This window comes from Agelaius phoeniceus, chromosome 13, assembly GCF_051311805.1.
Source record: "Agelaius phoeniceus isolate bAgePho1 chromosome 13, bAgePho1.hap1, whole genome shotgun sequence".
NCBI lineage: Eukaryota > Metazoa > Chordata > Aves > Passeriformes > Icteridae > Agelaius > Agelaius phoeniceus.
Window position 1 is genome coordinate 2,107,377 of NC_135277.1, and position 25,231 is coordinate 2,132,607.

Here is a 25,231-nt window from a genome sequence, read left to right on the forward strand (position 1 = left end):
TAATGTATCTCCAGTTATTTATGCTTTCTGTCACCTCCTGGCTGCTCTATGATCCTGGGCAGGAGTCCCACAGAGCCCAGGAAACTCCGGCGTGTACGGAATGCTCCGGCACGGCTCCTGCAGCCCGCGCTGCCGGGAGCGAGCACAGCCCAAGCAGTGATTTCTGATTCCTGTTCTGGGTCCTTCACACTTTGTAATTACCCTGCTCTTTGTTTGGGAGGGATTTTGTTTGTCTGGCACGGCAAAGTGGGACAATGGCAGATGGAAGTTGCTGGGTCGGTAGCTGTGAACTCCCACAGGTTCTAAGGACCACCACAAATGTTACCACACTCCAGTGCAAGCACAAATTAGCTTGTTTGTGACTCTGTCTTTTGTGAAATAAATGTACAGGTTGTATTTTTGGACAAGGAAAATTTTTCAAATTAATCACTCCATACTTGTTCCCCTAGGATGAGACTCTTCCCTAAATGCACCTCACCCTCTGTGGAGCTCAGTGGGTGCCAGCAGTCAGTGGGTGGATGATGTGATGAGCAGGGTGTCACACAGGGTGAAACAAGAAAGTTAAACCCTGCAACATCATAATTTGGGTCCATACAGAGAAATGCAGCATCAAGGAAGACAGAGCAATTCTCCATCCCTGCTTTTGTCTGGGATGAACTCCCTGTGGTGCCCCGTAGCTGAAGGAACTCTGCAGTGGAAATATTCTGCAGTCTGCTCCACTGAGCCCTTCTCCTCATTGCAACATTCTGGACACTTCACACCTTTGTGGAGAGGAGACACAGACAAACCATTTATCATATTGGAATTCAAATTCTGGGCAACAATTAAAGAATAAGCACCAGTAGAATCCATTTCTCTGACATCCATTCCTCAGTGCAGCCATTTCAGGTGTGAAAAGAGTTTAATCTTTAGGTCTATTTCCCTGAGGATTGACCTTATATGTTAAAAAAAGCCCAGTCTGTAATTATAAAGTAAGTGATAAGCATCAAATGGATTGTTACAGAACCCTTTTGTTGCCTTTATTGCATGATAAGGAGCAGTTGCTGTGTAACCTTGAATGTGGGCAAATAACTCATGCTAAACACATTGCGACAAAGATGGCATTTTGGCAGGGCTTTGATGTAGGTCATTTTATTACCAGGCTGAATCAAACTACAAACTGATGTCAAACTCATGCCAAGAATGCTAATAACACACTGATCAATGAGGTGCTGGATTGCTCAAGTGAAGTGGTCGAGGGAAAATGCAGACATAAAAAGTCTGGAATTCCAAAGGTTGAAGTGCTTGGGCTATTATACTGGGAGGAATTATATTCCTTGCATTAGGACAAGTTTTCTTTACTCCAGGGGCCTTTAGCTGAGTGTTGAACAGGACAGTGTCAGAAAGTATATACTTATCTTTATTTTTCTTGACCTTTATGTGCAAGTAATTTTTATAGTTCCATTAACTAGTAGGATCATTTGCAAACCACTGTACAAAGTGTATTATGAAGAATGCCTTGGGGACCATTGTATCCTATTATGTTGAATGTTAATAGAATGAAAAATTAATTTAAACTCTAAAGACTTGAGCAAGGCAAGACTTCCCTTTTATAGGAGAAATTCCAAATTTTATTTGCTGTGGTAAAACTTTAGAGCTGTACCCTAATATGACCTTTATAAGCCTGATTTGAATCAGTCAGTGCAGGAGTCTGATTGTTTGCCAGTTTAAATAAAATTACTTCTGTCAAAGCTTCTTTGTTTAAAAAAGGGGGTTTTCTGTGACCCCCACGTTTGGAATTAGTCACTAGTGAGCTCTGAGCTCACAGCTACTTGTTTAGCAATTAATCAACCAGAGATGAGGCAGCCCACGGTTCCAAGAAGCATCTTCACCTTACTTGAATCTTTAATTGCTCATTAAACATCGTCATCTTCGATGATGTGGGACTTCAGAACACCTGAAAACAAGGATACAGTTCTTTATAATATATTTTTTATTATTTTTCATGTGTCTGAGTGCCTTAGAATGAGGAGTTCTCTCTTGAGTCTTGCTGCTAAGTCTCACGTTGCACTCTTCCCATAGGACTGCAGCTAGACAAGTGATCAAGGAAGCTTCATTGCTTAATTAGTTACTATTATTTCATATTTATGTTAACATAGTTGAGGTGTGATAAATTTGTGTGGAAATCAACTAAATTTAGAGCAATAATGTGCAGGAGTTCTGTTATTTGGAAGAGTAAAGAACCAGTTCCCCATGAACCTTCTCACTCACAATGTTTGGCTTGAGGTGAGAACGTGGCCGAGTTAAAAGGGTAAAAAATGCTACACATTTTACATGTTAGAGTGATTTATTATTGCAAATGTCCATACAGGCAACAGCGAAATCTCAGTTTTGACTTCCACATCTATTGTGAAACTAGAATGAATTTCACTGAGAAATGTACTCTCAGCCAAAGCTGTGCAGGACACAATTCCTAAGGTATCCCTATCCCAGCATATCCTGTATCTTTTAGTTTACTGTAGTTTGAATAAAAACCTATAAATGTGTGACTGTTCTACATGTGAACTTCTCCTCGTTCTGGATAACCAGCCATTTTCAAATGATTGTAGGAAGGTGTGTATGTTTTTATTGGAATATCCTGTTTATCTAATATCCTGTCCTGAATTTCATCCCACAGCTGTAGAGCAGGATGCTTCACTGTCTCCAGAAAGCCTAACTCGAGTAAAATAAATGCACAAAAGATTAGGACAATTAGTGACTAGAGATTAGCCATGAATATTTCATGCCCACTGCAATACTGTCTAAACACAAGATATGGAATAAGAATAAATTGCATTTTTGACATGCAGCAAACGTAGAAAGGAAATGATTAATTTAGAAAGATCTTGCAGTCCTTTTAACGAGGCAGTGTTCTAATCACTGGTCACGTGGGATCTGCTGGATAAAGAGCAGGAAAGTTTGTCCCACAGGATTATTCTAAGTTCACCTGCATTTTGATGTTGGATTTAAATATTTTGTGAACAGCTCAGTGGGTTTGGTCTGCAATGATCCAACCAGAGAATAGGCAGCAAACTGTTTCCATGAGTTTTGTTGGCAGCTGGCTGTGGGTCCAAGGTGTGGGAGTCCAACCAGTGTCAGGTGTGGCAGGAGTCATTCAAAGCAACAAGGCAGTGGTGGAGAACTTCTGGTGCAGGAGGGATCTGGGAGCTGAAAGGGCTCCAGCTTTCATTCCACCTGCAGATCAGGGAAACTTCCAGAAGCTTTGCTGGCTGATTTCAAAGGAATTGGGTGGTTCAGCTCCATTTTCACTACAGCACCCCAAAGCTACTTCCCAAATCAGTTTTGCTAGCCTTGGTGTGAACAGGAAGAAATTATCTTTGTCTTGGGATAAGTCTTTTGTAATCCAGCTTCAGGCAGTTCTTGGTTAAGTAAACTCAATATTCACGTTTCCCACCTGATATAAAAACACAGGATGTACGACCATAGATGATGTATGAACTAAATAATGTATTTTATATATAGGTACATACAATTTAATACAGTGACCTCATTGCCACTGCTTCATAGTTTTAATAACTCATACATGTTAGTCTAGATGGAAATGATGTGTTCCAGCTTAACTATCCAATTTGAATCTCTGGCACAAGGAGTTTCTGGCAGTGTCCTCAGTGGTAAAATGGAAACAAGGTAGTAAGCAACAAAGTTCAGTCTTTAAAGCAGTTATTCAGTGCTCTCCAGGTTCTTTAGTATGTGATGGGCACACACTGGAAACTGTCAGACACTGAAACAGCACAGGACAAGAGAATCCTAAAAGCTATGAGCTTTGTTATTTGGAAGAGTAAAGAACCAGTCCTGCATGAACCTGCTCCTCAGCCAACCTGTTTGTCTTGCTTTGAGCTTGAGGATATCGAACTTCCAGTATTATACAGTGACCCAGAGAACTCTAGTTATGGAACACTGGCTGACCTTGAGAAGACAAAAATGCACTTACAGCCACTGCATCATGGAGTAAAATTATTTATTTTCCTGGAGCTGTTTTTTAAATGAAATCTATTTTGGATCTTAATATACTTTCAAGACTGAGCTCCATTTTGTCTTATGAGCAGTTGCAATTTGAGTGCAATATAAGAAGCTGCTGTTCTGTAATATAATAATAATAAATGTCAGTTTGGTAAAAACTTTATTACGAAGCAAAACTGCTAACCAAAGGAATTTCTGGTGTGTGAGTTTTTCATTACAGGGCTGAGGTGACAAATGAATTTATTGCTGTCAAGAGACCTATATTTTATTTTGGTCACTTAGCAATAATTAAATCTTGTGAGTAATTTTTTTGGTGTGTGTTTGCTCTGTTTAATATTTTTAAACAAAATATTGCTCTCTAAGGCATTGTTTAGGGTATGTTTAGCAACCACTTAATATGTTTACAATGCTGTGTGTTGTTTTCTCTCAACAGCACTGTGCACAGAGGAGTGTGTGCATGGAAGATGTGTCTCTCCTGACACGTGTCACTGTGAACCAGGCTGGGGAGGGACTGATTGCTCAAGTGGTGAGTAAAGATACCAAAATATGATAAAAATATGTGTTGCTATTAAAAACCAGGTATTATAAAGCAGTGGCCTTAGAACTTGGATTATTTGAATGGAAAAATGAGTGTTGTCTGCTGGTTATTTTGTAAAAGTTCGTATTGGGCTGGAACAAAATGACCTTTAAGGTCCCTTCAACCCCAATCATTCTGTGGTTCTATGAATATGTGAAAATACCCTTTCCCAGGATAATGACATTGGACTTTTTTGGTTGTGTTTTGCAAAGAAATGTGAAATGCAGTGGAGGATGCTGTTAATGCTTTTGGTCCTGTTATTAGGACACCAGTACAGATAATAGAGCTCTATAAAGAATTTTTTCTCTCTCAAATCTTTAATACAGCACATTCTTCATGAAATACTCTGTGGAGTGTTGGAGCTGTTTGGAAAGCACTCTCTCCAGATAGAATTCTGTCCTGTTCAAGCCAGGGGGAGTTTTGCCATTGACTTTTCAGGCAGCCCAGATTCTCTCCTCTGACTTACAATCCATTCCTTAAATCCATACTGCCAAAGTCAGGGAAATGGGAGTTGGGAGTTCTGCACCTTTTGCTAGGAAATTAATCCACACTTGAGGCTTTCAATTCTTTCAGCTGGCAAGGCTGTGTTTGTTAAACTCTCTTAATTGGGCACGGTGAGTTGAAGTGGTTGGTTCATGCTGGAATGGAGCAGGCAGCACAAACATCTGAGTGTGACGTAACACAGGCCTGAGACATTATTGACAAAGCAGGAATAAGCTTGATAAATGGAGTCAATTTGTGCATCAGGCAAGTAAATAAAGCTGCATGGGTAGAGGTGCTGTGAAGTGAAACTGAATGGGTGTTTTGTTTTGTGTTGGCTTCCTCCCTCTCTCCCAAATTGATTGGGATCTTAAGAAGAAGTAGGTAACAGAGGAGGGATCTATAGAGGGAGGAGTTAGAAGGGAATGGGAGGTAAATGTGCCCGGGGGTGAACACAGCCAGAGGCTGAAGGCAGTGGGGCAGATTCCTGGATGGGTTCCTGGGGGTTTGTCTGCAGCTCTGCTGAATATTCCAGCAGAAGAGGGAATAGGAAAGGAGCAGGGAGGAAGGACTTTAGTCCAGAGGGGATGTGGATGCTCCAGCCCTGGGAGTGTTCAAGGGCAGGTGGACAGGGTCCTGAGTAACCTGGTGTGGGGGTGGCATCCCTGCCCATGGCAGGGTTGGGATGAGATGATCAGTGAGGTCCCTCCAGCCCAAACCATTCTGGGATTATATGATTCCAAGGATGGAAACAAAGGCCATACTGTGGGGTTTGGAGCAACATTTTGGGATTACCTGGAATGCAGACAAGGGGAAAACTGGGCATCATGATATATTGAATATCTCTCTTTAAAAATATTTTAAAAACCCCACAACATTAATTGTGAGATTTTGTATAGATTCTCAGGAACTCATGTAATGTTTTTTATTATTCATAGTACTAGATTTAGTTTATCCTACTACTGAGTATTTGTACAGTACATGAGCACTAACAGAAGTTAAAAATAATAATAATAAAAAGACTATGACAATAAGGACGTACAGATACAGATTACACATTTATACACATGTGCACTCATAGAGTAAAAAGCACTTCATTCTGTGTAAAAATGGCCAGGAAAGGATAAGATGTCAAAATACAGAATGGTCTTGTGGACTAAAACTACCCAGTGACTCTTATTAAATTGCTCTAATCTTGCAAGTGGAGATAAAAGAAAAAGAAGGTTTTTCCTATATTGAATATTTAGCTTTTTAAAGTAATTAGGAATATTAAAGCACTGACAATGATTGAGATAGAAACATTATTCATAACTTTTATTTCCGCACTGGGCAGGGATCCAGTATATTTCATTTATGAGGTTTCAGTGGTGGAAAGAGAAGTGTTAGCCAATTCCTAAATTAAATATGCCCTGTTAACTTTTATAAATGATAGCCCAGGATTAGCTTCAAAATTTAAGCTTTCATTTTATTAATATAATTAGTGTGTTTGCTGGCCTATAGTGCCCATTGTCTTTCATTCCCCTTGTTATATGCTGGGTAACATGTGTTCCTGTCCCAGGGTCTGATCCCACAGGCTCTGCCCAGTGAAATGCTCCTAGGAGGGAAAGTCAGATTTACTGCACCTGAGAGCTGCTCACTTTTGTGCTTGACACTAGAAATTTGGGTGACTGGACTATTCATTGTTCGGAGACTTTGTTTAAATTCAAAGGTTTAAAGCAACAGATTTCATCTGAATACAGCACATCGTTACTCCCAATATTTCCAAGAAAGGGGAAATCTGGAAGCTTTGCCTAACTGAGGTTAGCCACGTTTTTCTGCTACATGATCCATGTGTTTAATCATATTTTACTGTTACCCAGTTATAATGTGGAAAACAATTTTCACTTCTACTGGAATAATGTGTCACCTGTACCTAGTTTCTTTCTGCTCCTTCATGACTGTTGGTAACCAGTGAAGGGCTCGTGTTTGCAGTGCCAAAGGCTGTTTGGGATGTTCCTGCAGGGTGTGCTCGGGACAAAGCCAGGCTGGTGGTCAATGGTACCACCCCAAACCCTGGGCTGGAGAACTCCCAAGGCATCCCTCAGGATCAGGGATTTGATGCAGTCACAGGCATATTGCTTTTCATGTTGGCTGTTTGAAGCGCTTTCACTGGGAGAGGGACTGCCAGCCAAAACACTCCCTTTAAATTTAGCAAAGCTCCCAGGAGCTGGAATGGTTCCTGAGCGATGTCTCCTGAAGGCGCCGCTGAGAGGGGGAGCCTCTCTGACACTGGGGTCGTGTGTTGTCATTTACTCGGGGAAGATCTAAGGATGCTCCCTCTTGCTGAGATACAATTTCAACACCCTGCAGACACAGCCATTATAACTTTCTAAAAGTTATTTCTAACTTTCACTTGATTTGATGGGTGAAATTCAACCATTCGCAAAGCTCCAGCACAAGGTCCAAGTTCACTTCAGAACCACAAGTCAGACCCGAATATTCCTCTTTCTTGGTGTGCCCATGCCTGGAGAGGGTCTGAATGCTGACACTGAGCCCCAATTTCCACAGAGAGGCAAAGTCCTGGTGTAAAATGCAGTTCCCCAGCATTACCATTCTCCCTTGGCTAAAATATTCTCAATTAAATGTTTTGAATAGTTACAGCTACAGCCTGTAGTCATGCAAACAATTTAATCATCTTGCTCAGACTTGGTTTCATGCTTTCCTAGAACCCAGCCTGTAAGACAACAGTTACAAAATTTGCTTTTCAGTGCAGCTTTCCAGTGAGTGATCATGGTACATGTTAGAGTTCATCTGTTGTCAAGGTTAAAATAACTTCAGATGAATTGCTAAACAATTATAAAAAACCCCAGTGCCATATTCAGCTCTGCATGTCTCTGTACCTGTGTTTTACTGCATGCTGTTGTACATCTGTCCATGCCCACAGGCCGAGCCTTGATTTCATGCTATAAAGCTGCAATATATTAAGGCTTGATTACCATAACAATAAAAAGAGAAGTAATGAGGTATTAACTAAAGAAGCTCTTGAACAAAATGTTTTCAGCATTTTAATGATGCTAAAAATTAAAAGGAAAATCCTTTTTAAAGACCACTGCATACCTTCCCCTTCCCTTTTAACTTGTTTTATTGAATCATGCCTGTTTTGTCCATGCAATCTGGAATGTTGGTTTTTTAAATACAAAGCAAGATTGCAAATGCTCTGTGTGAACTTACCTGCTCACCTTTCCAATTATTTCAAAGCAATTAGCTTCAAACAGTATGATATACTGGCTTGAAGTTCTGGGGGGCATATAATTGCCTGTTGGTGGTTACCTGGCCTCTTCTGGGTCTTGCTCACAGCCATCTGTATTTACAGGCCCTTAGGCCACCATCCAGCAAAGAATTTAAGCTTATCCTTACACAAATAGGATAAGGTTTTCACCTGTTTAAATATTTAGGTGGTTGTTAAATTAGTTTTGAAGGAACAGCTAAAAAACTTAAGTGAAATTAATACAAAGCTTTAATTGAAATCATCGGGCCTGTGAGGAATAAGGTGATCTTTCTTTCAAGATGTTAATCAAGTAATTTTATTGAAGACCAATTTGACTCTCATGAACATTATTTATTGTGAGGAAGGTCACAGAAATCTTTCTGGTTAATAGGGCGTTCTCAAAAAAGGGCAACAGGTAGGAAAAAAGAAAGTTCCATGCAAGAATCCCGAATTAAAAGCAAAAATCTTCCAAAACTGCGTGTGCCAGGTTGAGAGATTTCCAAGTAAACAAACACAGAGGTTGTAGTGAAAAAATAAAGCGGTTTTCAAAGTGTTTGATTTGTTATTAGTTTTGAGAGAAAACACAGTACTTTCCCAAAGTGCAATTAAAGAGATGTTGGCATAATAAAGCCAAACCATTTTTCTTGCTGTGTCACCTGGGGGAGAGAGATTATAGTGCTGCTGTCTGGCATAGCCGGATCCATAAGGTATACATATGGATAACATAGTTTTCCTTGGAAAGGATGTTTTGTACAAGCTGTCATTAGGAACAAGAACCTATTTCATCTTTATCTCTTTGTCAAAAATAGCCAAGGTCACAACAACAGGCTGTTGTAACATCACAGCAAGATCACTTTTAAGGGTATAGCCCTGGAGCAGCTGGAGTGCCTCAGTCCTGAGACTCGTGATGAATGGGAACAGCAGATTCTGTGCTAAATCTGAACGGGGTTGTTTGACAAGCCATGGAAAGCAACAGCAGAACTCTCAGGAGGAAAATGAAGTGTTTTAAAGTGAGGCTGTGGTGGTTTTCAGGCTTGATTTTGGCATTCATGTTCTCCAACTGCTTTGAACTATTTCTGGAGAGGAAATGAAGTTCAAAGGAAAGATCCCTGGTTCATGAATTCAGACTCAAACAAAATTCATGTGGGAGGCTGATCTGCCAGAATCATTAGCTGATTTTTCATCCTCAGATTTTTTGGAAGAGACTGACCAGGAAACCACCAGAGTCCACCAAAGAGTTGTGAAGGTGCAAGACCACAGCTCTTCGAAGCTGTTAATGGGCTGCTGCTTAGATCCAGAGCCTGTCCCTAAGGGACACCTGCTCATGGCTCATCTGGGATTTGTCACTGTGGGGTTTGTACCTCAGTGACTACTGTACCCAAGTGCCAGATGAGGTCACAGAACCAGGGTCCCTGTTTCCACCACAGCCCAAGTGTTTCATTTGCCATTCCAGCTGCTGGGTTTAGAGGCGGTTTCTAAAGATCTGTTTGAAGTTGTTAAACTGCAATTGCGATCCAGTCTTAATTATTGCTTTAGCTGAAACAGGATTTCATACCCATAGCATGTGGACTTCAAAGTTTTAACACACTTTTCATTTAAGCCAAGCTCAAATTACAGCTTAATTTTGATGTGATTTGCAGATTCAGTGACAACTGCATCATGCAAAGAGATGCAAATGTACAAAATCAAACTCCAGTGAGGCTCATAGAAGGATCTTTCCGTAGCAATTACAGAGTGGAATTGATTTCTGTCTCTCAGTTCTAACAATTTGCTCTTCCTTAAACTTAAAAAACACCCATCTCCCTTCAATCACTGCTGAACTGGTGTAATCAGGTAAACCGCTTGTGTTTAATTTTTGCCTCTGCTGGATGTTGGGCCCACGCAGCAGGGCTCAGGCCCTGGGTTTCATGTGTTCCCAGGCTCTGTGGCAGCAGCTCTTCCTGGGCCCAGCCCACACAGGACAGCCTGTGACAGGGAATGAGATGTAAACACAAGCTGCTGTGCAGTGCCGTTGGTGGCACAGCAGCATGTCCTGCGTGTATTTTTACACAGATAATTTGGCTGCATTAAACCCGCATGATCCGTCGCTTTTCATTCGCTGGGAATATTTTGTCTCTTGCTGAAGCTGTTGATATCTGCCCAGTCATTTTTGGCAGTTTCTCCTCACTTTGTGAGGGATGTGTATCCTGTATCCTCTCAGCTTCCATGAATTAACCACTTGGGAGGTGCTGCAAGCTTATGGAAAGGTACTGGAGTGATAAGAGCCTGGGCTTCTGCCACAGTAACAGGGCTGGGCAAAGGGCAAGGGTTCATCCTGAAAAAGGAAAAGTAGATCCAAGATTTACTCTGGGAAGGAGCTGCTTTCTGTACTTCTGTGTGATTCATTGGTGATGAATAGATCAGCTGCCAGTTGTTTTAAGTCTTGTACTAAAGTGAGTGAAAAATAGAAATTCAGCACCCTGTGTCCTTCTACTTTTCACCTTCATCTTCCCTGTCAGAGTCTGGGACAGTTCTTCCTTCCCTAAATCAGCTGGTTGTGTCTAAAGCCAAGGTAGTGACAGATTATTTCCCCAGCACTCTCAGCTCTCCTCTGAGACTCCCTCTTTTGGATGATTTGAAGAGTCAATTGAGCTGACCTGACTCTGTCTGTTCCAGTCCCTGGAGTTCTGTCTTCCAGCTCGTGCCTTGCTCTCAAGGCTTGATCCAGCCTTGTACTTCATATATATGAATAGTCTTTTTAAAGTCAATAAGGAACAATCTTAACTTCTTTAAGTTAGATAAATCCCTAAGCCATTACCTGAATGGGAACTCATGAGATGAGGTGGAAACCAGGTTGGTGAGGATCTCTTTTATCGGGGCCAGTAGTTATTGAGTGCCATCCAGGATGAGCAAGGGCATGAACATTGCTTGGGTCTCACAGCTGACAAACGGGAGCTGAGAGAACAGGTAAGACCCAGTGACCTGGGCACAGCCCCTGGTGAGCTATCCCTGAGCAGGATGGAAATTCTGTGTTCCATGGAACTGAACTGCAATTCTTCATGCTGAGTATCTCTGCAAAATCAGTTTGAATCCAACACTGAATTCCCACTGAAAACTGAAAAGGGAAGCTGTGAGCAAATCTTATTGTCTAAAGCCTTACTGATTGCCTGTCAGTAGGGCAGGATGTCAGGGACTGGTGCTTCCAAAGGGAGTGAGAAAAGGCATTTAGGTTTTGGAGCAGAGGGCTGGGTGTGAGGCTTTGGGTGCAGGCAGGGCTGTCCAGGGAAGTTGTGTCCCAGACCACCTCAGTGTTGCTGAGGTGTTTGTAACAGAGCAGCAGTGAAGCCCTCCCAAAGCACAGCCCCTCTGAACCTGCAGCACAACTGAACTGTGTGGCTGCTCTCTCATCTGGGGAATGGCTTGATGATTGACTAAAACTTTGAATTTTCAGGGTAACTTTCAGTAAATGAAACCATGGTTACAAGCACCGAACGGGCTAAACGCATTCCCGTGCAGGTTTGTGTGGTTATGCAAGAGGGAATTTGGCTCCCATACATCTTCCTTAGGCTGCCAAACTGGTGAGAGCAGAGCAGACTTCACAGAGAGGCAGCGTATGTGTGACGAGTTGTTAGTTTTATTAATTTGACTGAGGTTTTTCTCACTTTAGATAGAGTAATAGCTATAAAAGAAAGAACCTACTAAAATATCCTCTTTAATGAACTGAATTGCTAATGCTGAGTTTCATTGCTGGAGCATCTTACAATAATGTGGCTTTAAATGTGCACTACACAAATGAACAGACTTTAGATCAATTTAAAAGTACCATTGGTATAATTTTATGGCCTGGTCACTAAGAGTTGTCACTTGGAAAAAAAGAGCAAAATTTCCTTTTGCAAAGCATTGGCAAAAATCTCAGCTGTGGACACCCACTCAAAAGTATTTCTGGGGTTTTTGCTTGTTAAAAAATACACACAAAAAATTAGTGGTCCTTGGGAAAGCTTCTAAACCACTTTTCCCTGTGTTAGACATGGTGAGGGATTCCAAGGCATTCTTGGAGAGGGCAGAGCTCTGCTCACTGTCCAACACTAAAGTGTCAGGAAATCCCTCAGGAGCCATTTCAGGCACCTGAAGCTTGAGAAGCCTGAGGCCTGTTCTGACTTTTGCTGGGTTATGAATTACTGTCCCCAAAGACAAGTGCTACAACTAGGAAAGGCCCTACTGCTCCATCCCATGCTCTTAGGATTTTTTAAAAGCTGCTGTTCTTCTGAGATAAAATACTATTTCCTGGGCAATGTTTAAGGATTGAAATCAAAAAGGGAAACCAAAGGTTTCATTCAAAAGTTAGACTTAAAATTTATCTCAGGCCTCCAGCAGCTAAAATTTGCTAGAAAATGGCAGATATTCATCACACAGTGTTAGACACCAGCCTGGCTGTGTACGGATACCCGAGATCCGAGGCACAGGCAGGAAATCATTGCAAGAGCAGCAGGGAGTGTGCCCAGGCAGGGGAGGCAGGCACATGAACACACAGCTTTCCCTGGTACTGAGGGTTTCTTTGTTTAGGCTTACATTTCAGAGTCTACATACCAAGATCCTAAAATACTTTATTTCAGGAAACAGCAGCTGGGTGTATTTTAGCTGCTCTTTGGCTGCACTGAGCAGTCCCCATCGTCCATGTCCCCTCCCACTAACCTGGTGTTCAACGTGGGCAGTGTCTGCTCCAAGGGAAAGTGTTACACGCTGAGATTTGTCCTCAGGCTTCACCCTAATTTTGTGTGAACTTAGCTCAGCCTCCATAGGGTGGGAAGTCCTCATTTATCCTTGATTTCAGTGGGAGTCGAGTATATTTGTCTTCTGGATTGACTGGGCCCATATTGGAGCTGAAAAGGGGTGGCAGTGGTGGGCTGGGAAGAGCTCAGCCACAGTTAATATCTGTGCTAAAGAGAGGGAGGCTCTAATGTACAGCTGCCCTTGGTGTCTTGGGTGGGCTGCATTTAAAATGCAGCCTGGAGGCAGCTTTGCTAACTTTAGAGATGCGCGATGGTCGCATCTGCAGGAGACTACGCAGAAGTGACGGAGCACGGCAGTTTAAAGTGAGAGCGATGGCCCCGAGCGCCTCCACGCCTAACGGGGACGTGGCAGCACAGCGGAGTGCTCTGCTGCTTACTGGGTTTGAAGTTCTTCCCATGTCCATAAAATACCTGTGTAGGAATAAGAGACCTCTTTAGAGATGCGTGTCTGCCGTTGCACAGGTGACACTCTGGATTTTCTCTTTAGCCTTAAAATCACTTGCATTTCTGGTAGCTTCTCCATGCAGGAGGAGGTCATGGTGATCTTTAATCACTCTGCATAAAATGAGAAAGTTTCAGGGAGTTTTCTTTGTTTTACCCAGTGTTTGTGCTATTGTGAGTTTGTTAGCAAGGTACTGGAGTGAAGTATTTTCAGAAGTTTCTCTGAGAAATCCTGTTCTTCTAAATTACACTCACAAGAATCCCTCTTAAGCCCCTCAAATAATACTCTGATACTTATTTGTAGTCCTTAAAAAACCCAGAAAAAGTGTTTGCCATAGGAGCAGATACCTTGTGTCCCCAATGAAATGAGGACAATGAAATGTTTGTTGACAGCTTGTCTGCCTTGTTGTTGGGGAGAGAAATAATGAGACAGCAGAGGACTTTAACAAGTGCAAATGTGGCTGTAAATGCAGGGCTGGCAGATCAGAGCCCTCGCAGGCTGCTTGCAGGTGAGCGTTTTGTTCTCACCACTAATGGAGCTCGGGCAGGGAGAGGAGCAGGCCCGCAGCTCTCCAGAAGGAAGAGCATGGAAAATGAGAGAATGTGTCGTGACCTGAGGAAATAAATGAGCAGATGGTGTGCCAGCATCATACCTGACACTCCAGAGGAGGTGGTTGTAACATAACCACGGACTGCAAACAGAGTTGTGAACAGAGACCAAAGCCAAGAAAAGCAGGGGAAGGTGATATGCATGGAGGCACGGAATAAAAAAGCAGGGCAAAATCAAGATTGAGATATGACAGAGAGGGAATTCAGGGGAAATGCTGGGAAAATAATCAACATGAGAACAGGCAGAAGCAGATGGGGATAGGAAAGGAGGTCAGTGTGCAGATAACTGACTTGAGACAATACATAGTTGAATTTGAATACTTTACAAATGAACACTATGATGCACGTGAGGTACCTACAGTTTCAGCCCTGTGAGCAGACAGTTACTGGCTCTTTCTACCAAGGAGAAATCCCAGATTTTTTTAAAATAAGAAAGTGAAGTGGAAGGACTGAGGATAGAATGGTGATGGGAGATGCCACAGGCAGGTTAATAAGGGCAAAGATTTTTCTGGTTCCAGCTGGAATAGAGTTATTTTTCTTCCTAGCTGCTGATCCAGTTCTGTGGTTTGGATTTAGGATGAGAATAATATTGATCACACACTGATGTTTAGCTGTTGCTCAGTGGTGCTCACCCTAAGTCAAAGACTTTCCATTTTCTCCTGCTTTGCCAGGGAAGAGCCCATAAGAAATCAGGAGGGGCCATGGCCAGGACAGCTGACCAGAACTGGGCAAAGGGATATTCCATACCATGGAATGTTGTGCTCAGTGAATAAACTGGGAGGCACCAATTGCTGTCCTGGGATGGGCTGAGCATCCAAGAGTGGGTGGTGAGCAATTGTGTTGTGCAGCAATTATCTTTCCTTGGTTTTATTCCTCTCTTCTTCTTCTTCCTCTTCCTTTTCTTCTTCTTTTTATATTATTATTATTATTATTCCTGTTCTTATCTCAACCAGTGGGTTTGATCCTTTTCCAGTTCTCCTCCCCAACCCACTGGTGAGCAGAGGCTCTGTGGGACTTCATTGCCATCTGAACTTAAATCAGGACAAGAATCTGAACCAGGTGATATCCAGACAGAAGGATTTAGAGATGAAGTGCTCAGGTTCAAGTGGTGTTTGTCTTTTTTTGGTGCTGGCAAGGAAACCTGTTGAAGTGTTTATGAAGGGATGTAAATGTCTTTTACAGCACTATGGCTTCAATAAACACTATGTAATGTTTAAACACAACGTATTGAAGTGGGATGCTGGAAGTTATAGTGCATTCAACTGCCAAAAATGCCTTTTCTTGGCCTGGAAGGATCATGCAAGCAAAGAAAGTGCAGTTTTCAATAGACAGGGTTTATTTTGTTACTGAAAAAAGCAGAGGTGAAACACCAGGAATTTTGCACATTAGGGAAAATTTATACAGTCAAAAGTTCACTTGTATTTCTGTACTCATGAAAATACTTTACACCTTTAGTCTTGACCTTTCCTTACACCATTTGATTGCCTTCAGTGTGTGCTATATAACAAGCACATCTTCCAGTTATTTCCTTACACCTCCAAAAGACCTGATTCAGTGCAGAGAAACAGCAAGATTTTATTTATTAAATATGCCTGTGTTAGCCCAGCAGAATATCTGGATGTTTGGGAGTGAAAATGAGAGTTCTAAAGACTTCAATCTTGTCCAAAAAAGCCCAGTGAAGGCCATTTGTCAGGGGAGCTGGGAAGAGACCCAAGTGTCACAGATATGGGTGTCTGTCTTTGTAATGGCAAGAGCTCATGAAATACGATCAGTGACCTAAAAGATGAGTAAAGTCAGAGAATAACAATGCACGATGAGTTTCTGGGTTGTGCAGGGAAATCAAAAGGAACCTACTGGTACACAGAGTCTTCAGGGGAGAAAGGTGGAAAAGGGAAAGGAAGCGTGTGAGAAAGGTTCCCATCCACAACTACTTTGTAGCAGTAGGTTTTATCCACTCTCATGGCTTTGGGGTGTGCTGTGCAAGAAGGATTTAGGCCCCATTAGGAATAACAGTAAATGCTAGATGGAAATGATGTGTGTATTGTTACTGAGATTATTTTATATCAGGAGGAGCTTTATGGGCATCAACCAGAAAAAAAGAGAGATAAAACACTTATTCTTTGATCATGGAGGGTGGTCATTCAACATGAAAAGTCTCTGCTGTTCATCATTTTCATTTTCAGTCGCTTCTCTGCCTATCACACAGTGCCTGCTTATGTGAAAGCCAGAGGCTGCCAGGTTTTATAACCCTGACTAGGATGCTTAAAAACATGTGCATCAAATTCAGGGTAGAGGGTGAAATTAGCCAGCAAAATTCAAATTTTAACAGAAGCAGCTAAAACACGAAACAGCAGACACTTGGGGTGATTTAGAGGTAAGAGTTTCTCAACCTTCCTACTGCCTGCTTAAGTCTCACCTTTCTGAACCCCATGTACAGAGCTGCAGTGTTCCAATTATGCAGCTTTGTGAGTAAATCATAAAAATTGATTACAGGAGAGTTTTTAGCCAAGGCTCAAAATCTGATGTCCTCTCTTGACTTATCTACATTGCAGTGATAATTTCCTAAATAAAGATCAAATCCTGGAAACAAACTGCAGAAAGAGGCAGGTTTGCAGAAAGATATGAGGATTCATATGGAAGATCAATTTTTCCATAGAGATTGCACACTTTAGTGCTAGGGTGTGAGATGGGGAAACATAGCTGGAAGTTTGAGGAATTCTTGGGAATCCAGAATAACCTTTGCTTCATCATCTACTTTAGCCTGTCTGTTAGTGCTTCCCAATTACATGGCATCCACCTCAGCTGGGATAGCAATAATACATGCATTTCTGTAAATATTATCTCCTTATTCTAGGACAAATTCTAGCCACTGGAATTCCCCAGATTCCAGTTTAGGAATACCAGTAGAGGGTGGTACCTCTCTCTTGCAGACTTGGTGGAGCTATGGGCCATAGGAGCTGCAGGACAAAGCTCAGTGAATTTGTTTTCAGCATCATGTGAAGGATTCTTCTTGTCAGAGCTTATTCAGAAATCCATTGGGAAGAGGGTGTTGTTATTTAGCCATGGAATCTGATGGTGGCAGCCCAGGTCTGGGTTTCTTGGGAACCACCTTGTCCATGACATTGGTAAGAGTCTCACCACCCTTCATCCTCAGCTTCTGCCTCCAGGGCTCTTCAGAGTGCTCATGTTCACAGCTTAGAGCTCAGTCAAATACAAGAAGTTCCATTTAGCCATTAAAAACCCCTCTACTGTAAGGGTGATTAAAGACTGGAAAAGGATGCTGAAAGAGATTATGGAGCCTGTCCTTGGAGATACTCAAAATTCAGCTTGATACAGTCCTTGATAACTTGCACTAGATGATCTCCAGGGGTCCTTTCTACCTCAGCTGTTCTACAATTCTATGATTCTATGAATTATTTTATTCCTGTAACTTGAGTGATCTCTGAATCAGAGCAGGAGGTTTAGTGGATTACTGGATATGGTGGAAAACACAGAATATCTAAGCAGCAGGTCAGAGCATTCTGAAAGCCCCTGGGGGTCTCCTGTGTCTGAGAGCAGAACTCTATTCTGGTGAGCCTGTCCAAAGAATTATGTGGTAATTCTCACTCCAAAATCCTGAAATGCCATGGAAATTCTTATGACAGGATGTATTTTCATCAGTAAATTCAACAGTACTGGAATTCCTTGCTCATATTCAGGAATTCAGGCTCTGTTCCCAACTCTGTTTCTCAACTGCTGCATCATTCTGGACACGTCCTTTCCCTCTGTATTTCATTTTCTGGTTTGTGGAATGGTGAGCCTCACCACATTTGGGTGAACACTGGAGTTTCTGGGTGAAAACTGCTACAGAAGAAATCGATGCTTCTCCTCAAATGAGTGAGATCCTTTGCTGTGTGTTGTGCTGTGGATGCATGTGCTCCATCTGACAGCAAGACATGCCATTAATTAATTACCCTGACGTGCAGTCATGATGCTGCAGTCAGGATTTGAGATGTCCAGATGTTGGGCTGTTCTTCCAGGATGCAACATGTTGGAATGCATTAAGAGGTGCATTTTTGCTCTGTGGATGACGATGACAAATTGAGGCACAGCCAAGGCGTTGAGTTGCTCCCAGGCATCTTTCATGCTTCATCCCTTCCATGAGTGATAGATGGTATTAAACCTCTCCCTTTTTGGTTTTTTTTTGGTGGTTTTTTTTTGTTTGTTGTTTTTTTAGGGTTTTTTTTTTGTTTTTTGTTTTTTGTTTTTTTTTGTGGGAAAAAACACATTGTGGATAATGGAATGGAAATCATCAACACTAATATTTATCCCAACTTTGTTTTGTATCTGCAAGATGAATGTTTTTTTAATTCACTTTTCATTCTCTTTTGCTTCATTTGCTTTGTTGTTGTAAAGGATGTGGTGCATCTCAGAATCACATTTGGAGCGCAGCTTTATTAATACAGAACTACACAAGTGGAATTGTTCTGGCTTCATAGAAATGATAACAGAAACTCAGCCATTGTCAGGTGTTTAAACTCAATATTTAACATTTCTAAGTGCTTTCTTTATAGCAGGTACAGCTCCTCTCCCCTGAACTTCCTTCTAGGCTGATTAGAGAAGGGGACTTAGGTAAACTCCACAAGTGACCTTTGGGGGTTGGATATCCCAGGAAGGGTTTGTTAATCCTGAGCAGGTGTGAAAGGGAGAACATGAACAGGAGGAACATCAGATATTGAGGAATGAAATTGCAGGGAATTCTCTGGGTTGGGCTGCTATTGCCATAGCAGGAGAGCAGGGAAACACAACCCAGACCTCTCTGTAGGGAAACATTTTGCTCCATTAAGTAAACTAAAATGTACATCTCAATTCTGATTCTCAGGATCTTTGCAAATGCCATTTCATCTGCATTTTGGAAATACCAGCAATGGGACTGTGGCCAGTGTGCTCCCAAACAAGGAGAGTGCTTCCCCTCCAAGTTACATGATTCTTCTAATACTTTGTTTTCTAATGCAGATCAAAATCCAAATCCTCCTTTTTCTGTAAGTCTTTCACACATTAAACCCCAGCAATAACAGCAGAGCATGTTCAAGTAAAACAGAAATGATGGAGCAGGGTCCAGTCCTTATCGGTTCTGACTCTGTCAGTAGCAGTTCCCATAACGTCTCCTATGCTTCTTACACAACACAGACTTTCCCCATTTCTTTACTGAAATTGAATAGTTTCTTTAATAAAATAAGCAATGATCAGGACTGGTACATGGGTCATGCAACTTGTACAGGAAATTGAGGCTTTCATAACATCCAAGAAAGGCAAGTTAAAATTCTAGTAAATTAGGTTAAAAATCCGCTTTTTCTTCTTAAGTGAGAATTTTTTCTTATATTTCCATTACAGTGGGATTCAGGAGAGAACAGAGTTTTGAAGTTTTCTATTTGGGATAAATCACATTTGTGATGAAATTCCTTTGTCAGTGGAAGTCTGTCCACTGAGAGTTAGTGCTGCTCACCCCTCTGGGGGAGGGATGACGAGGTTACTCTGCCATTTACATTTCAGTGAAGATCTCAGATCCAGCTCCTATCCCTCCTAAAGGGGATTTCAGGAGTCAATTGATCTGGTGTGAGCTCTCTGAACAGAAACTGAACTTTTCTTTCCCTGGACACCGCACACCAAACATGTTCATTACCACCCCCAGCTCCATGACTGATTAGCTTATATTTGCTTCTCTCAGTGTCTTCCTCTAGAGCCAAACATTTTCCTGGTTTCAATACAGAAATGGAAATGAAATGTCAAACTAGACTCTGATATTTCAAAAGAGGCAGACTTGAAAAACAGAAACATGACCAGAAGAAATATTTAAAATTTTATCATGGCCCAGTCCTGAGATATCCAGCAGCGGATCCGATCTGAGCAGGGGCTGTGTGTAATTGCATTTTAAGGAAGTCAACAGAGCAGCCTCAGTTGCAGGATTGTTTGGTTTACTGTAATTAGATAAATTAATCAGTACATTAACTTCTAATGCAGACTACAATTCTGAAATGAGTTGCAGATATTTGTTATTTTGTTAGGATTTAAAGAACAAACTCTTCCATGAGAGGTCAGTGCTACAAAGCTACCAGAGCTCTGTGAGTGTGTAAGAGGTTTTAAACTCCATAAAAATAAAGTATACCACAGAGAAAGTTACAATTGGGTTACATGTTATTTTTAAGAGAAAGAAAAAGGTTTGTGTGAGTTAGTTATTGCACTTCCATCTAAGTTTGCAAGAATCAATGCATGACTGGCTTGGCCTGACCTGCAGATAGTGAAACAATATTTCAAAGCCAGGAAACAAAGATCTTCCTCCCTGTCCTTTGCTTGTAGTGCTCCCACTGACACCACCTGTATGATCCCTGAAATTGTTTTTCCAGGTAGCTGGGGTGGTTACATGTTCTGCATAAGGGACAACTTGTGAAACACCTGGATGATGGTGCTGCCAGACTTTTCAAAGTCCAAAATCTCCCTGACCAGAGCACTTTATACACAGACTCCCATTAACAAAGGGACATCTACAGGTTATGGTAAATATAAACCAGCACATTAAATGAGGCTTTCTGCTGTCTCCTCACTCATCCACCCTTTTATGTCTGGCTTTCAATACAGGGATTCTCTGGACACATTAAACATGAATTTGGTTTAGTAGTTGAGTGCAGTCCTGTATCTTATTGAAAAGCTCACTCACATTGAACAATGTCACATTACTAAAACATTTTTGTCTCTCAAACAAATACAGGCCAGAAAGTGGGTACAGGTTTTTCCTTGTTGGAGAGGGAGCTGGGATTCATATTGAGGCATGACTGGAATCATCAGCCTAGAGCACCCTGGTCTTGAGATGCTGCTGCCACAGCAGCCTGAAGTGAAGGGAAGGTCCCTTGTGCTGGACCCAGACCTGAGGCTCTTTGCCCCCAGGTCCCTCCTTCTGTCTCTTACCATCTCCCTCCTGTGTCATTTTGCTCTTGCTTTCTGCTTTTTTCCATTCTTTTCCCATGCTCCCCTCCCTTGTTGCCCTTAATTCTCCTGGTTCCTGGGTGGGAAGGGCTCAGATCCCCCTGCTCCCCCCAGCACTCAGAGCCCACAGGCTGGGCTGTGCCAGGGCCTCCTGAGCAGCAGCTCTGCTTGGGGCCTCCTGATTGCCTTCTCCAGCAGGCAGGGAGTAAAGTGGGATTCAAGGAGCTGCCCATGGCTTCACCACAGTGACACCTTGGAATAGAGCAGGGAAATGGCTCTCAAGCAGAGCAGTGGCAGGATTTTAGGGCCTTGAGTTCTCTCTTATTCCTTGGCTTCCCTAGATTGCTGCTTGGGTAGCCTGGCTAAGAGTCTGCAACACCATTTTGTATCACAGAAAGATTCCTTTAATGTGTTTCAAAATGCCAGCCTGTCTTTCAGCTAAATACCAGTTATCTGTGGGGTTACTGTCTCAGCCAGTCACTCACTTAAGTGGAAACTGCCAAGTGTTCCACTGGTATCACATTGGGGTCTCCCTCTCACAAACAGAAACAGGCAATCAGAAACACTTATTTAATGTAATTTAATTCTGTGAATTCTGAGTTTGCAGAAGCTGCCAGGCTGCCACCCCAGGGGACTTCAGCAATGTATTTCTATATTTGAACTTTAGGTGGGGGGAGGAGAAGAGAGGAATAAAAACAGACATACATAAAGGCTTATGAGACATTTTCTAAAATTTCAAAAATAAGAGTCTATAAAACACCCTTTTAGTCCTAGTAATGGGATTAGAATTGTTTCTGCAAAATCAGTGATTGCTGCTGAAAAACATCAGAGTCACCATCTGAGCCTGCTCTCAGATGGCTTTTCAGTTCAGGTGTCCCTGTCCAAAAGTCTAATTAGAATGAACAGAGTCTCAATTTCTTCAGAAATTGAACCCAAACCAATCTCTGATGCTGGCAGGTTTGGAGAGCAGGTGGGCATGATTAGATTTCTGACTCTGACCAGACCCTGCACTGATTCTCCTGGCACAGGGCACCTACCTCTTGTCTTTTGTTTGCTTATGGTCATTAAAAAGTAATTAGTGAAATTAAGGAGTTCTGACTGTAATACACTGTCTGTTTGAGAACAAGATGGATTTTGGTGAAGGATCTCAATTTAATTCCTGGCACAACAGTTTGTGTTCCACGCCAGGGATCAAAACCCCGGCCAGGTCCCTGTGTTTGTCTCTGGGTTTGTGCCTTGGGGAAGGAAGAGCCTGTGGCTTCTCAACCTACTTTGTGTGGCAGTGCAAGGTGGGGGGCTGCTCCCTCTCAGGACACAAACATTCCATAAATCACAGCCACCCTCAGGCAGCTCTGACTGCTGTGCACCTGAGGAAGAGGTTGCAGCAGCCCAAGACCCCCAGGGCATTCTTTGTGTAGGTGAGGAGTCCCCGGGAGCCTGGATGGCAGCAGAGCATCCCTTGATAGAATTCCTTCCCTACCAGCCCAAAAGATCCTAACCAGACACTGAAACCTCTGCAGCTGTTGAGGAGCACTGCTTGAACTGCTGTTACAAAGTGATGTGTGATGTTTTGGCTGTGCTCACCACCTTCACTTTAATCTGTGGGTCAGATGCTAATGCAGTTGTGCATCCACTCTGGTAGAAATGACCATCAACCCCCCCCCAACCTACCCAGAGTGAGATCCTTACCTGTGGCTTAAGAGAGGGTGAATATGCAAATATTCTTTCTGGTTGTAGGGAGTTGAATTATTTGTATTTCACATAATTTTTTAATGCACCCTTTTGTTCAGCAATTAATATTTAATAGTTTCAAATAAAACTGTCAAACAATATGGTTTTCACAATACAGTTTTAAAATATCTCCCAATCCTTCATCCTCCATTATAATAAAAGACTGGAAGGGCTGGTGTGAGTGGTGATTTAATTTGGTTACAGTTAGTACAAAGATGAGCTTTAATATTATTCTTTATTTTATTCAGAAACATAAAATCATAATTTGGGTTGGAAAGGACCTTAAAGACCACCCAGTTCCATCCCCCTGCCATGGGTCAGGATGCCATTCACTATCCCAGGTTGCTCCAAGCCCTGTCCAGCCTGGCCTTGAACCCTTCCAGGGATGGGGCAGCCACAACTTCTCTGGGTTCCTTATTTCCCACAGGACTTTTTGTTTGTGGGTGCAAAAGAAAAGCAAGAAAATGTGAGTGCACAGGACACTGGTGATTGTCAGGTGTCCATTCAGTGACTTTTCTCTTCCACCCATTTCTACTCAGCCTGGAAATTTATCTCAACTAAATTCTCTGGTTATAAGCAATTTGCAACTTGAGCAATAATCCTCATAACCTTTGCTACAGTTGTGTCCTTGATGTAATAGGGAAGGTAACGCATTAGTAGGCACATGCTGAGCTCGGGCTGTACCTGAGATTTAATGATATTTAACTCTGGACCTAATTTCAGTTTACAAGCGATTACACGCTGTCCTCTGGGACATTGCTGCAAAGAATTTTCAAGTAAGTTGCAAAATAGTGACGAATTAACTTGTAGTTGTGTCAAAATCAATTATCTTACATGACAGCTCAACTACACTTTTCTGTTTGCTGCACTGCAGCATGCTAAACATCAGCCTAAGCATAAACATAAAGTCCTTGTATGTCAGACTCTGGAGCAGATTGATCCTGTATTTCATGGGCATGCAAATGTCCCAGAGGCTCTATAGCAATGTTTTGTTTGCATTCACAAAATCAGAATATTCTTTCCTGCCATGTTTATAAACTGTTGCACCATGCAATCATATAAATTTGATAAAATTTGATCAAAATGTTCTCCTGGATGTTGTCCTGGGTTGATCAAAGTTAAAAAACTCCTCTGAGATTGGCTCTGCCAAGGCAATGCCACATGAAATCCCACCCAGGTGCTTTCTGCAAACCCTTGCTGCAAGGGTGGCTGTGCACCCTGGGTGAGTGAGGGAAGGCCCTGCTGTGGTGGGGCTGCCTTCACACTGGTGATGGGAGCCATCCCAGGCAGGGCAGGCAACTGGGGAAATGAGCACTGCATCTTTAGGGAAATCATCAACAACCAGTCAGATCCAGCCAGCACCCTCACCACACCTGGAGAGGAAACGGGAGCTGGAAGAATCCAGACTCAAATCATTTTTTCTGTATGAGGAATTGAGAGTTAAATTTTCCATCCTGGAGAACCTGGTGTAATTCAGCTGCATGCACAGATCTAATTGGTCCCTTCTGTTTCTGAGACACTCACTGTGCACAGAGCTGGTGTTTCAAGTCCTAAACATTTAGGAAGGCAAAACTTCTCAGTTTGTAGCTGAAAAGGTTTCATCACATGCTGTGTGCAAAGAGATGTTATCTATGAAAGCATAAACTCCTCTACAAAATCCTGTAATTATATGATTATAAAAATGCACAGAGCCACTTTATCTTGGTTTATGTACAAAAGACACTTAAGCTGACAGAGCAGCATTATTCAGTAGGGCTGTGATCAGCTTAAGAGAAATAAAAGATAGTAAAGATACATCAACATCTGTTTAGGTCAGAATCACTGCAGGAGAGGCTGCTAGAAGTTTGGAGTGCTGTAGTGCTGGAAATCTGTTTTGCAGGTTTAGCACTTGAGCTGGCTCCGTGTTGAGGCCTGTCAAATGTTACTACACAGAGAAATACGTTGAGGACTTGTATCGCTTCCAAGCTTTAATTCCTCTGATATATTTTGGAGAACAAGTGTTACTGAAATAGTAGATATTCCTGCCAACAGATTACTGAAGCAGGAAAATGCTATTTCAGATGTAGTATTGTAGGTAATGAAGATAGAATAGATGACCTGGCTGTAGAAAATACCATCAGTAATTTATGAATTGCACAGTTATAAAACTAACATTCAAAACTAAAGAAATCCATTTGGAATGCTTTTGGCTTGGAACACCCAAAAATTTTGTGTGATAAATACTCCAAAGTTCAGGTTCTAAGAAAACTGTCGGGAATCAGCAACTTAAGAGGCAGAAACTTGTAGCTGGAGACATTAGAGCCAATTTCATATTAGTTATCATAAGGGAAGATTGTTGAAATAAGTAGAGAGATTACAGATAAGTAGTAAGGAATAGAAAGCAGAACTGAACAGCAGACAAAACTATTTTGACTTAGA

The 25,231-nt window shown here is 42.0% G+C and overlaps 1 protein-coding gene across 7 annotated transcripts in view; it reads left to right on the top strand.

Annotated features, from left to right (window-relative positions):
- The window catches only part of MEGF11 (multiple EGF like domains 11), a 254,466-nt gene that overhangs the window by 81,054 nt on the left and 148,181 nt on the right, over positions 1-25,231 (top strand). For all 7 annotated transcript variants that reach the window (XM_077185613.1, XM_077185612.1, XM_077185615.1 and 4 more), the window contains exon 6: positions 4,433-4,525. In XM_077185613.1, coding sequence (XP_077041728.1) covers positions 4,433-4,525 — 93 coding nt within the window. The remainder of the gene's footprint in view (positions 1-4,432; positions 4,526-25,231) is intronic.